At 39.6% G+C, this 15,005-nt stretch overlaps 1 protein-coding gene across 1 annotated transcript; it reads right to left on the bottom strand.

Moving 5' to 3' along the window:
• Positions 1-7,318: 7,318 nt before the first annotated feature.
• Positions 7,319-14,242, bottom strand: LOC121622186 (adenylate kinase 7-like). The gene is made up of 18 exons (XM_041959074.1): positions 14,159-14,242; positions 13,852-14,007; positions 13,390-13,504; positions 13,201-13,295; positions 13,006-13,116; positions 12,683-12,766; positions 12,496-12,584; positions 12,312-12,402; positions 11,969-12,046; positions 11,434-11,583; positions 10,995-11,123; positions 10,713-10,818; positions 10,037-10,165; positions 9,897-9,950; positions 9,493-9,690; positions 7,853-8,070; positions 7,531-7,689; positions 7,319-7,445 (listed from the first exon to the last, which is right to left on the bottom strand). The coding sequence occupies exons 1-18, from the start codon at positions 14,240-14,242 to the stop codon at positions 7,404-7,406; spliced, it is 2,088 nt and encodes a 695-aa protein (XP_041815008.1). The 3' UTR covers positions 7,319-7,403.
• Between the last annotated feature and the right edge of the window lie 763 nt (positions 14,243-15,005).

Here is a 15,005-nt window from a genome sequence, read left to right as displayed (position 1 = left end):
TCAGAGGTACACAGTACGACCTGGCTGCAGCACAAAAAAGGTCACGTATCCACTGATATATGGAGGCAGAGAGAGACTATTTCTGTCCATTTATTGGATTTCCTGTTCTGAACATCAACGCATCCATCAAACCAGAAAATCAAAGTTGTCATCACAGTTGGACTTTCAGGCACTGCAGCAACGTCCTCTTTGCAAGAGGGAACAACGGATTGGCGGTAAATGTGGTTTTCATGTAATAACTTTCAAACGTCTCCCCCATTTTCTCATTTGTTTACCATATTTACATCCATGCGTTGCACTTAATTTGCCAATGAGAGAAGTGAAAGGGCTTAGAGCTGTTTGTATGCTCAACAACCCCTGCATTCATGTTGTAAACAACCACAAAATCATGAGCACGTTATGTAAAAACTCATGAGGACGAACACACGGACACACAAACAGCTGCCAAATTGAACAGCAGGAGTGCACATGCATGCAAAGAAGCATCACCTGGTATGTGTTAGCTGCATGTTCTTAATAAGTCTGCCTCATCATAAACTTGAGTACAAAAATAATTTGGGCTAAATGTGGAGAATGCCACTGTGCTGCTGGGGCCACTGCAGAGATACAGTACTTGACATGAAACACTGATTTTTAAGATGCTGTTTTCTGTGTTGTTGTGACCTTTTAATGGAAACATAGTGGATTGTCTATTTTTGTTTCAACTGTTTAAAATATAAGATGCTCCCTAAACAAAAATACTACTTCCTTAAAGGGCCAGTGTGTAGGATTTAGTGGCATCTAGTGGTGAAGTGGCATATTGCAACCAACTGAATACCCTCACCTCACCCTTCCTTTCCAAACAACTGCTGCCAACTGCTAAAAAGGCCTTTTCTAAGCCACTGTTTGGTTTGTCCATTCTGAGCTACTGTAGAACCATGGTGGCACAACATGGCGGACTCTGTGGAAGAGAACCTGCTCTCTCCAGAAATTACACTAATTATAGTCTGGCGTCGTTTCTGGCTAAAATGTATCTGTTTGTGTTGGTTGAAATGGTGATTAGATGTGAGGCGTCAAGTCTTTGTAAGTCTCAGTGATCTTAATAGAGCACAGCGACGATTTAGCATTGCACACTATCTCTTCTATTCTTCTTCCTTGTAAGAACCTGCTGCATTTAATGCTCAAAGTGCAACTCAACCAGTGACTGTTTGGTCAGATCAGGTCAGGTGTGATACGCTAGTAGCAGCTAATGTAGCCTCGAGCTGCTAGCCTTGAGTAGAGATGAGGAGCGGGCTGCAGAGGGCTGATAGGATCACTTCTTTCTAACTAACCCAGATTTTTCTCATTTTCAAACTTATAGTCTTTAGACTGAAGTAATGACGACTCAAGTGATGTCACTGAAGGCAATTTTCTTTAATTTAGCTTTGTCTGTAAACACACAAGGCATTACACAATTATTTTCCCATATAGTTGTAGTCGTCCTCTTTAAGCTGTGCTCTCAACTTGTTTGCATCTCCTCTAAGTTAAAGAAGTCAAAGAGAAGTTTCAAAGCTAAACAATTACCATGTCGCATGCTGGGCTGTTTGCAGTGTATCACAGCCACTGTTGTTGCTGCAGACCTTTAATCTGTCTTGATGTGGACGACATCATGTGGAAAACTGGTGTGAGTGTGTCTTCACCAGCAATGCATGGACACAACATGTTCCTGCAAAATGTTCCAAACAAATGAGGGTCGACCTTTCGGACCCCGCGAGGGTGATGGTCTGCACGCTCAGTGGAGCAAGCACACACACACACACACACACACACACATGCTCTCTGTCTCGGCTGCCATGTCAGTTTCATTATCCAACAAAAGCAAACACTGCTGTTAAACACAGCTCGGTAAAAAAGTGTGTGTGTGCGTGCACATGAACATGTGACACCGCGTTCTGGCGTGAGGTAGGTCAATATGGCCGACACATGGGGTCGGAATGAATCTGTTCGTTCTTGAAGAGTGAGGACAATATCTGCAGGATGACTAGTGGTAACCATGGTTTTGTTTGTGTTTGTGCATGTGTGTATTGGTGCTGTCACAATGAGAAACACAGCAATGGTTCACTTAATTTCCCTGTCCACATACATCTTGTGTGTGTGTGTGTGTGTGTGTGTGTGTGTGTGGTCTTCTTCTAGCATTTTCAACCATCAGCAGATGTTAGGGTGACCACCACAGGGGTGGTAGATGCTATTTCCATCTTGTGTGTGCTTGTGTGACCATTACAAAGGTGGTAGAGGTTATTGTGACTGGAAGCCTAGCAGATAAAACAACATGGCCTCAGACCCCACACACACACACACACACACACACACACACAAGCTGTGTGTAGACCATTTGGCACCATGGGTTTTATTACTGTTTAACAGGACTGAATAGATTCACAATAGAGTCATTTGCTGTAGTGCAAGGATGGACTGTGGAGAGGATGACAACATGTTTCCTATACACAGGAAAACACACACACACACATACATCAAGGACAGGACAACTTCTTCTTGATCTACCAGTATTACCAGTACACCACCACAAACACAGCTAACATAGCACATTTTATATCCGCCTTCTTATGCAAATACAGGGAGTTTACAGGGAGAAACACATATAAAGAGGATTTAACATTAGGAATTAATTTAAAAGGAAAATTAAATGGAACAGGCAGTCAAAAAAGGTGAAGGAAAGAGGACGACATTTCCACCACAAATGTTCTGTCTTTCAGCCGGTCGAGCCGACGCCCTGCACCACAGAATGAAACCTTTCTTCCTCGTGTGTTCAGGTGAAAGTCCTCACTAACACACGATTTCCGTCACCCTGGATTAAAGGTTTTCCACTGGAGAGCGGCCATTGTGGTAAACCAGACAGTGACCTCTGGCGGTGACCAGTGTTTGGTTTCAGAGGCTAAATACTGGAGGGTTTTTTAATATTATTTATTTATTCATTAAAGGGAAATATTTCTGAGGGCGTCCCTAGTTATGTTTTCAGTGAGTCATAATGAAATCAAGCACATTTTACTGTCAAATCAAAGGTGAACACTCATTAGCTGATCTTTATGAATTATATGTCTGTGATTTAGAAGTGGTGTGAATGGATTATTACACTTTATGTTACAGGTCTGTCATTTCTGAATGTTTTCTATTCATTTTCTATTATAGTAATTTGTTACTAATTATAGTTGGAATAGGAATGTCCTTCAAAGAAAAGCTTCAAGCTTCAAAGTGGTTCTACTGGTTAATGCATGCATGCAAACATGCAGCCTCTGATGCACTCACAGGATGTGACCTGCATGAGAAACAAAGGGGGCTAAAAGAGCACTAATCTGAGACAGTCTGTAGAATTACCATAAACCAAACCAGTGTGTTTACTTCACTGGTTCATGCAAATTAGACCATTTTCAATGCATGCTACACGTTTTTAAATTTCTAGATGGGTTTTTGTGTCCTTTCAGCATCCACTGGTTTCCATTCATGTCTACACAGCATGTAATCAACAGGAAAATCCTCAAAATGTTTGTATTGATTGTACATTATAAGTGCGTGGTAACTGAGTTGAAGTACAGTGTGATTTGAAAGAGTTTCCACTGCATTGCCACACAACAAGCAAGTTTTTGACAATCTAATAATATATTTTTACAATGTGAATATTCTAATAAATGGATGGAAGTCAATGGATGCTAGAATAGAAAAAATATAAAGCATATGTGATGAGCTCCATGTGATGTAGGGGCTTTTAAAGCTAAAACCCTTAAATGCATCATTTTCAGTTGCTGAACGTTTTTTTTTTTTTTTAACCAACTTGTCTTGTTGACTTGCTCATCTTCAAGATTTTGTCCAATTATGCCACATGGGAGTCAAGGGTAAACCCCAATTCTTGTAGATTATACAGCTGCATTTGTTATCATTATACTTTCAATTGATCATGTTACAATGATCAATTACTATCATATTTAGTAAGTGTAAAGATATTTATACTAGTTGCAATAGGAGCCCACTAGGTGGGTTTCTGTATTCAGCCTGTTAGGATGCATTTTCCCAGCATGCTTTGGGGCAGGCGAGAAGTTTCAGTATAACAGAGGCTGCTGGAATGATTCCGAGTGTTTTCTCAAACAGACCTGAGCGCAAATAAAACCTCAGATATTTACAGTAGATTCGTTTCATCACTTAAAGCCTTTTTGGACCGACAGACTGGTTCACTGGGGATTTTAGTGTTCTGCTTCAGGAAGATACAGCAGTTAAAATTGGTGCCTGGAACGGAATACATGTGTTAATGCTATGAGCAATCGGTTCACGATGAAGCTAATTAACAAAAACCTTCCACCGCAACATCGAACTTCCAGCTTGCTCCAGTATAGCAGGAAAAAAAACCCTTTACGGGCAGAATAATATCCTCCTCATACAGCAGTAAAATACTGGAAGTGAGGAAGGGGCTGGCTGACGTTGGGCTTCAGTTAAAAGCTTAACGACACATCCACATATTAAAGACATGAATTATGGGAACCGTGGGTGTTTGGCAGGACATCTCGTCATTTCGCCCCATAAAGCTGAAATTAAATGTCAGTGACAGAGCTGGACCTGCTCCCTGCAGGGGAAGTCTGTCCTAATTTGCTCTGCCAGACCACTCGGCCTCTCCCAGTGTCGCTGCCAACGCGTTTATTGTGGTTGATTGGGACGACCCTTTGCCCTGCTGCAAATTACAGTGTCTCTTGCCAGCGTTTTACTTCCCCATCGTCTTAGAAGCTGTCATTCCTTTTCTGTCCTGCAGCAGTCTTCTGCCACCTGACCTCCACACCCACCTGCACACCTGCTCCTCATCAGCACCCCAGTATATCTACCTTGAGCAAGTGTTCCCTGCTGGACCATTTACAGCATTGTGCATCCTTGCTCTAGGGGTCCATCTTATTCCTCGCTTGCTATGACCCAAAACTGCCTTTTTGGTCTTCCAACCTGCCTATTTTGCCTTTTTGGTCGCCTGACGTGATTGCCTGCTTGTTGAGAAGTTTTTATTTCTTTTCACTCATCTCATATATTTGCTTCTCTTTTAAGCATGCAAACTTTTATTTTGTCATTCACTTTATCATGTACACATATGGGTAACTTTTTGTTATGATAAGTAAATTGAGCTAATCATACCAACAGGTCATAATGATTTCTCAGTCATAACTATACCAACACTCTTTCATTATAAATCTAACAAATCGTGATCCAGCTACTTGTCGAAAAGCTGCACTTTAGCAGATATGAAAATGTGAATGAAAACAGGTGGAAGGAAACCGACCTGTTGAGAGGGAGATGTCTGATCCAGAGGCATAAATGAAAACACCTGTGTGCGCGTCCAGACGCCACACACCAATGGTTGTGTTGCTGTTTGCATAGTGTACTGGGTTCACAGGTTTTCTGACCTCCTATAAATAAAACAGAAACAGCAGGTAGAATCACAGAATGTAAAGCCAGAGACCTCATGTGGTTTCACAGTATGGAGAATATGGATATCCTGTCAGCCACAGGAACTACGACACATATAGTTTTGCAGCTTTAACAACCTGGAAAACACTATTCTTGCCATTTATTGCGGTAAGACGTTATGCTTTACGTGCTTGTGTGACAGGAAGTGCTTGTGTTATGATTTATTTTCCATATGAGCGAGTGTGCAGACAGCTTCTAATTAGCTGGTGGATTCCACAGTTCCACACTACAAAGCAAACTGCAGACACCAGACTTTAATACCCACAACAACCGGAGCAACACATTCTGATTCTGTGACGCATTTTGAGACAATGTTAGAACAAAGGCCTTTTCCACAGCCAGACTAATTTATTATCAGCACAGCGAGGCAGGACGCTGGGATTTCAGTGCATCTAATAAGACCAGAACTCTCGTCTTTCGGTGGAAATTTTAAACACTTAAACAGACTCGAATCCACACGCGCTCTCCTCTGTTAAGTTTCTAGAAAAGATGCCTGCTCCACCTAGTGTTGAAAGAGCAGACTATACATTAGTCTGAGAGCTGTCTCCACTGCTTCACCTCCAACCAAAGATCTTTTGCAAGCTAAAAGTCTCTCTGAAGCTCGCTGTGTTTACATCTTTGCTGGATTAAGACCAGCTTCTTCCAGTAAGCGCTGACTCTTCAACACGGTGGGAGCTGAGTCACAGACCAGATGGAGGACAGATCTGTGATGAGTGGAAACCTGGCTGAACCATAACAGACAGGTCCAAGTCCTGCACCAAGAGAAGAATCACTATATTCTCTATATATGTATACATAGCTATATATGTTCTTCCTCTGTGTTTTTATGTTTTATATTAAATCACAGTTTTAGTTTTGTACTTTCATAAATGTAGCTTTTATTTATAATGTTGTATTTTTTCACTCAGCCATTTTACTGAGTGATACCGTTCATGGTTTGCTGTTATATCCACACTGTGCAGGAGGCAGTACTTTCTACTCTGGCAGCTAATTCAGATTCTTGCACTCCTGCTTGCTTGACATATATTTAATTTCCACTGAGTCACCCTTAAATGTGTTTTTAGCTCTTTAATTCACCACATAGACCCTCCAATGGAGCCTTTGACCTCTGACCTTCTGAAAAGGGATGCAGGTCACCTGGACCACAACCCATCTATTAACTATTCATTCACATTTACAACTGCAGACTGCATGGATTTGCTGTGAAAAAGCAATGATCAGTTAACATTTATGTGTGAATGAAAATGGCTGACACAAAATGTTAGAAAATGAGAAACTCATGACCTTTCATTACTGACTTTATTAACATGTATAATCACAGAATTTCAACTCATGAGAATTTATTAATGTTTTGACCTGTAATGACTTAAGACCTGAAAGCTGCTCTTATCACTCGCTCATAAATCTATTTATTGTTTTTTCTTTCTTTAATCTCTCTCTAAAATGTATAAATGTGGCAGGATGAATGAAACAAGTGATGAATCTGATAACTTGTAATGTAAAAACCAGCAATAAAGCATTACTAATAACATACTGTGCATTACAAAAGGTACATGCAATTAATAATCCCTTCATAAAGAGTGACCTATTTACTGGAAGTGTTAAGTGTAAATAAATACCTTATACGAACACATTATCTAAAGGTGTGTTCTCTCTGCATCAGGTAAACTTACATATGACAACAAAGGCACAATCAAGCATTAACATGTTAATGGTTTTATGAATAAAATTGTATTAAGTTACCACTGCGGTTAATGCTTGAATGATTAGATCAGAAGTCAAATTTTGACGAATGTGTTCATATTTACTATGAGTCAGTAACACTGATAGAGCATTCCTCATTTTACAATCATCTTCTCATTATGTTGATTACTGTAGAACAAACACAGCCTCAAACGCAGTAAATTAATAACATGCATCGGGATATTTCCTCATTGTTTTTCTTGCTGGTTGTTCCGTAGTAGATGCTCAGCCTGGAAAAACAAAACAGAGCCGCTGCATCACTCATACTTTACACAGACGTTTATGTTCATTACAGAAGGCCTGCTGTGTAAATACCAGGAAGTCGACGGGGTCCTCCGGTTTGATCTTGCAGCAGTCTAACATGGCCTCAGTGAGCGAAGGCATCACGTACTTCATCAGGTAGTTCCTCAGAGGAAGAGACCGAGCTTCCAGCAGCTCGCGCTCCTGTCTGTTCAGCTCGGACAAATTCTTCTGCTAATGAATCACAGTAATTTACTGTAAGTTTACCAGTTTACCATGATGATCTATACAGTGAAGTCTGAACTCTTTGTTTGTGCAACTCTACTTTTTATACATCCTCTCTAAATACTGGTTTGACACACTTTGTTTGACTGAAATGTGACCTCTCTCAGCTCACCCACTCCTCATACTGAGCGACCATCTCAGCCAGTGCAGCTTCGTTCCTGCGTTTCCTCTCAGCAGCCTCTGCCGCCACTTTCCTCTTCCTCTCTTCTTCTTTCTCTCTGGCCTCCTCCTCCTGCTCCTCTGGACTCAGGCCATAGTTTTTGGGAAGCCCCACCATCTCAGTGATCTTCTTCATAACATCTGTGAACACTGAATCACCTGCAGCGACCTCTGGAGAGGAACAAGTCATACTTACTGTAAAGAAACAGATTCATGGCGAAGTGGACTGGCCAAGCCTTTCTACTGAGCATTATGCTGGTTGACATGAGGTCATACTGACAAAAAATCTGCTGGATTGCTTAAAAGCACACAATGAGATTAATTTATGGCACACAAGGGGAAGACTGCTCTCTTTTTTAATATGCCAGATGCTGAAAAAGGAATCAGACTGAGGGAAACACTAAGTCCAAGATGTTCATCCTCTTCATTAAAGGAACAGTTTTACAGTTTGTGAAATTCACTTGATTGCTTCCTTTCCAAGAGTTGAGTGAGAAGATCGATACCTCTCACATGTGAGCTACAAATGTAGCTAGCAGCGGGTTAGATTATCTTATCTTAAACTGGAAACAGGGGGAAACAGCTGGCCTGGCTGTGTCTTAAGGTAACACAATTTGTCTACTAGCACCTCGAAAGCTCATCAATAAAAGGTCCAGTGTGTGAGATTTATGGCAGAAAGGGAACATAATATTCATAGTTATGTTTTCATTGGTGTATAATCATCTAAAAATAAGAATCATTGTGTTTTCATCACGTCAGAATGAGCTCTTTATGTATACAGAGGGAGCATACCATGTTTCTACAGTAGCCCAGAACAGACAAACCAAACACTGACTTCAGAGAGCACCTTTCATGTTATTCACAGTGACTGTTGGCTCTCCTACACACTTGAAAGGTGAGGGTAAGGTTGCAATCTGCAACTTTACAGCTAGATGGCACTAAATCCTACATAGTAGTCTTTTAATACTATACAGTATATCTTGTTTGTTTAATCCATTAAAAACTGGCATGTCAAACTGAAAATTTCCTGTTTTACAGTGATAAACAGCTGCCAGGCCGCCTGCAGAGTTTCCAGGGAGTTACTGGTCCTGGAAAAGAAATAGTCCAGTCCCAGCATGAAATGGCAAATTGTAATTTTTACTGTTTTTTTACAGAACAAACAAGCGAGCTCCTGTACAGAATAACGTGTTTGTTTGTGAGCTTTCGAGCTTTTTACTGTATAAACACGATCATGGTATCAATCTTCAAATTTAACTCTTGGCAAAAAAAAAAAAAAAGCATTTCCCAAAATGCTGACTTGTTCCTCAGAAAATGTTTGAATGAAGTAAAAACGCGTTCTTTGAAATATGAAGCAATGGGGCTCACAGAAATTGTCTTGATTTCAAGAAACTCTAGAACAAGATGGCTACAAGTAGCCTTAAGACATTATAACATCATTAGCGACAGACAGACAGACATGCTTCTTATGACCAAACTCTTTTCTGCAATATCATTTTCTCCATCTGAGATACTTTGAAATATTATGTTTATAGTTTGACTGGTCTGAATGAATCTTGATGTGGCCTAATATGAGCTGTGTGACTTTGAGGGCAGTACCGATGTGTTCTGGGTGAATCTCAAGCTCATCGAAGTAGTCCAGCATGGTTTCCTCAGCGGTACCGCGCTGTCTGTATCTCGTCAGGCGAGAAACAAATTCCTCGTGGGTGTAGCGCATTTTCTCCGCCACACTCTGTGGGAGCCCCTGTGCTCTCTTTATCAGAAAATCATCTGGTGCATTTAGGGCAAAAACATGCTCTGCAAAACATTAAGCAAGCAGAATAAGAAAGCGCTTCAGCTCTAATGTTTTGTATTATTAGAAGTACAGTATGAAAAATTTCGGCAAGTTAGTTCTAAAGTTATTTTACATCTCAATATTAATTCCAGTGTCTGCTATGCTGTAAGAATTTAATGGCCTGTTTCACATCATTGTGGTAAATTAAAGTGAGATGTACATCAACAACCTGGAGTGATCTTCTTGTTGTGCACAGGTCTGTTGGACATCTCTGTGTCCTCATCTAAATGATAGAAACACCACATTCACATTAGTGCAATCAAGATTAATGAACTCTATACAGTGATTAAATGTATGGATGAAATTTACCAGAGAATATCATCTTTGCTTGCTCATAACTCTTTGGGAAGCCATCGAGGACAAATCCTTGGTTCCCACATGGCTTTGAATTCAGCTTTTCTTGCAAAATGTCAAACAGCAGATGGTCGGCTAGTCGACCTAATGGACAAACATGGTTGTTTAAACCCACAGGGAGGAACTAAAAGACTCTCTATGCAACAATAACCCATCCAACTGCAAATATACAGTACATATGTATATTAATATTTTAAACTCTTTCCTACTTCTAACAACAATTTCCCCCGGGATAAATACAGCTCTGTCTTATCTTATCCTATTAAATACAAGCATCTCAGTAAAATAACCCTTTATAAATGAGCACATTTCAATACAGATTGTGTTGTTGTGCACCAAACAGAAGGTTAAAAGCTAAAAACTTAATTTAAAACTTTCAGGGTTTATTAAGTTAATATGCAGTCCCCTTTTCTTCCATGATAACATGGCCCCTTCTCACTTTTAATATTTTATGACATTGGGGTCAACAGGTTTAGAGTACAAGTTTGAAGTAAACCAAAGACTGCTCTATTCAAACATCCAAGCCACAATTTTTTAAATAATCTTAATAAACTCAAAAACATCTACTTTGTAGCTTTCTGGGCATGAAAAGATGGTCGGTCTTAGCTAGTGCTGTGGTTCTGTAACTAACCTGCATTCACTTCTATGCTCTTGTTAATGCTTTCCAGTTGTTTCTGTGCAGCAGCCACTTCCTCTTCACTGACATATTCAGGATCAGCTCCATTCACCATCTCCTTCTGTGGAATACAGACAGAAAAATAAGCAGTATATTCTGTATTTTCAGTGCATCATTGCTGCACTGTAAGTCTCAATTTGCAAAGAAGAACTTCCACTAGAGGGCAGAATATTTCTGCAGTCACAGTGAGAGAAAAATGAAAACTTTCTGCAAATGCAATTCTTTGATTCCACTGACCAGGTGTGTGAGCTTTTCCTCAATGACCTCTTTGATCTTGATGTGGTGTATCTGGTAATGACTGCAGAGCTTCTCAGCAACTGTGGTTTTGCCCACGGCTGGAGGTCCAACTAGGCAGATTCTGATTGGCTAAGGAAATAAATGGGAAAAAAGAAAATCTGATATTTTTTCTACTATCAAAAGACCTTTTATGCCTTAAATACCTCATTAAGGTGTTTGTATTGTTATGGATTACTTCAGTGGCATATTGAATCTAGGTATACTGTAGACCAGAGTAATAAAAATTTTAAATCTTTCCTGCTATCCGTATCAGTATACGGATAGCAAGATCAGTCTCAGCAGCTGCCTTTAAGGCCTGTATGTATCCGGGACCAACTGGGTGTCAAATTAAATTGTGTTAATTGTTAAATAGCTTTATTTGAAGGACTTAAACACTCACAAGTAGCTGCCTGGTGTCTTTGTATTCCTCCACAATGCTCTCCATGTTTTCAACCATCCCAGCTTCAGATGTCCAGCGGAGACTGAAGGAGTCTTTGATGATTAAAGCATCCAGGCGGAGGTTGATATTTAGGTACTCCAATTCCTGTGGCTGAAATGGCAACACTGTATGTTATTATATATAACATTTACTGGTACCATGATGTGCTGTAGAGGGCCAACATTTTTATGACAACCACAGGCTATATCAGGTGCTTTCTCTGATCCTGTATCAAGGGCCACAAAAGCTAAAAATAGCTCAGATGTGAATTCATGTGTGTTTTGTTTCTTTATCAGATGTAAAATGTGTATTTGAACCAGCGCTGTCATCCTAGAAGCAAAAAATCTAGCTGCTTGAATTGTGTCAGATACTAGACATTTTCAATGGGTGAAAGCATAACCTTCCATTTAAAACAGATGATAAAAGAATATTCTATATACTATTCTATAGTCTTTTTAACTATTATTAAAATGAGAAAAAAACGAATATACTGTACCGTAAAAGCCTTCATGGCGATGGCCTCCTGCTCTGACACTTTGTTCACTTTTCCTTGCCCAAGTGTATTGCTTATCATCTAAAGGGTTAAGAGTCAGAGCATAATTTTTGTCTAGTCTCTACACCTTTTTTCCTTTTTTTTGTATTATTTTTCTTTGCAGTTCACAACAGAAAGTTCCCAATAAAATAATAAGAAACTCATAGAGAGAAAGACAACATGCAACAGAGATCCCATGCTGGATTCAAGTCAGTCTTGGGTCACTAGAACACCTTACAATAGTGTTTTGCAACAAATTATCTATTTTATTCAACTCATCGCTGCATTATGTTTATAATGAGGTTACCTTTACAATATCTTCTAAAGTGTTCTTGGAGTCATCGACAGCTAGAATGTATTTTGACTTTGGCTTAAGTTCGATGATGTTTTGGAGCACTCTGAAAGAGAAAAACAGCTCAGTCCTGCAGTGATTATCTCAAAAAACAAATTACATTATATGCTATATGTAGAAGTAATGTAATTCAAATCACCCTCCAAGGTCATAAACGTGAATCATGGGGATGGAATTTGTGCCCTGTCCAAAGAGAGGAACCTTTGGAAACTGCAATAACCAAGACACCTGTTTGAAAATGCAAAAACATTTCATTAAAGATGATACTGCAAATTAATAAAATGCAGTATATACACAGATTAAGAGTTATTATCACATATATCTACCTTGAAAAAGTAGTGAAAAAGGTTCTCTCCTCTTCCGTACTGAAGACCACAAGCTACAACATAGCCAGTAAGTTTGGACTTCTTCTGTGAGATTGGGAAATCAAGCACTCTGTAAGGTTTACAGCCATTTTTCCAGTACATGTTTTTTTTTTTTTTTAGCTCAATTAATTTCTCTGGTGCTGTTTTCCCACAAACAATTCAATAATGGCGCTGACAAAGTTTGAACTGCAAAAAAAAAAAAAAAATTGATGGCGTAAAATGTTTCTACTCTGTTGGAATATTTTTTGAGTGTGTTGAACTTTTCATCACAGTAATGTACTTACACCTCTACCCAGTTTGAGCACAAGTTTCTCCAGATTATTGTGGTTCTTGAAATTGGGGTGCGGCCTTCTTTTTCTGAACTCCTCCTCTGTTAGCACAACATCCGCTTCATCCTGAAAAGAAAAATCATAATCACATGGATGTGTTTGATGCACATGACAAGACAATGGTTTGCCAATATTTTCCTACAGGCTCACTGGATTCTGTGGCTTGGTCATGGCCCAGGTCATCACGGTTGAGACTAAGATGAACATTATCCGAGACTTGAAGTTCTCCATTTCAGCATGAAGGGCTGCTTGCAGAAGACGGAAAAAATGTACAGGGACAATAAAGGAAACAGGAACAGGATTACAGTCCACTGAGTAATAACCCCACTTACACCTTACCTGTGATTGCCCATGTTGCCTCTTCAACCTGCTGTTGTGTGGCACTTTCTGAGATGTTGTATACCACAACATCACACTGCAGCAGGTGCTGAAGAAGCTCATCTCGAGTCGGTGACTACCAGAAGAGATTATATACCCAGTTACACATTGTCTGTAATTTGCATTGCCTAGAAGTAGACGTAATTTACATAAAGCTGTTATAGTCCCTGTGTGTAAGGGCAACAAGTAAAAGCAGCAATGCCACAATATAAAATACTCAATTGCAAATTGAAGTCCTGCATTCAAAACTTTACTTCAGGAGGTCATATATTAAAAAGTTAAAGTGCTCATTATGCCGAATTACTCTTTAACAGATTATCATATTATCATTGGATTATAATTTTTTGATTATTACTGATTAACTAACTATTTAGTCCATTTTAGGCCATTTTTACCTAAATCATATTGGTTAAGCTGACTCACCCTATACTCTTCAAGCAGAAAGCTGTCTTTGTCATCTTTGGCGGACGCTGACACAGTTGCCACTATTTGAAAAGCAGGTTCACCTCGAGGGGAGGCCAACATCTCCGCTGCGTCGGCTTCCTCAGAGCTCTCTCCGGCAACGCGTGTCGATAAAAACTGTTAAATACAGTCAGTACAGTCAGTCAATACGGTCAGAACAACAACTGTAAACTAGCGAATGGCGATATGACAATATCGCCATTCATCACAATATATAACAATAATATTGACAATATGACATTAACTAGCTAGCTACTTATTTAGCTACCTTTGCGATGTGTTTGGAGGAATACCTGTCGACGTCGTTGATAAAAAGACGTTTCGGACGAATCTGTTGCTTTACGTCCCCCATTGTAAAAATGGGGGCAAAAAGCATAAATAACTTTATTACTAAAAGAAGTGATAAAGCTTTAACTACTCGTCCACATTTGTGAAGCTAACTGTTCTGTTTACGTTGTGGACCAAAAGAATTTGTTCCTTATAGTCCGTTGCTAGGGACTCACTCCGGTTGCTATGGCTCAGCCAATAAAGTGCTTCGCTGGGAATGCGCTAGGTTTGCGCCTGCGCGTTACTTCATGCACTTCACGTTCACCACAGGGTCAGGATCAAATGCACTCGGATGCCTTATTTATTTACTACTTTGTTGGCTTAAATGTTGTCAGATTTAAACATAATGAGTCTTAACATACTGGAATAAGCTTTCCAATTCTGATAGTGAGGAAAATTATGTAACTTAGTGTTCCTATGTAAGCTCTTCCACACGGTGGTACATTGTACTGTACTTTTATTTCCAGGTTGTACAGTTAATATTTATCATCCGCTTGAGTTATTATTTAATTACTCTTTTAACACTGATTATTGTACACATGTACATGTTAGTTGCCTATTTTTACCCCACAAGGTAGTTTTAGTTCCTTCATGCTGTTGATGCACTGATGCGAATCCATAAGGGAGAAGGTTGGTGTGCTTTACTGTGTTTTCCATGTTGCTGTTTATAAAATATTATTCCAAGAGAAAGTGCAGCCCACTTAACAGCCGAGAGAAACTTAAGAAATTCAAGGTTACAGTTACATTCTGTAAATTTACAGCCAGTCTAATTGGTCCTTAAAATATCA

Source organism: Chelmon rostratus, chromosome 18 (genome assembly GCF_017976325.1).
Source record: "Chelmon rostratus isolate fCheRos1 chromosome 18, fCheRos1.pri, whole genome shotgun sequence".
Taxonomy (NCBI): Eukaryota; Metazoa; Chordata; class Actinopteri; order Chaetodontiformes; family Chaetodontidae; genus Chelmon; species Chelmon rostratus.
This window is presented reverse-complemented; position numbering and strand designations above follow the sequence as displayed.

Coding starts and splice junctions, on each gene's coding strand:
- LOC121622186 (XM_041959074.1), bottom strand. CDS start 14,242: ATGGGGGACGTAAAGCAACAGATTCGTCCGAAACGTCTTTTTATCAAC. Junction 13,117..13,200: donor TGACCAAGCCACAGAATCCA/GTGAGCCTGTAG, acceptor TTTTCTTTTCAG/GATGAAGCGGATGTTGTGCT. Junction 12,403..12,495: donor CACGTTTATGACCTTGGAGG/GTGATTTGAATT, acceptor TTTCTCTTTCAG/AGTGCTCCAAAACATCATCG.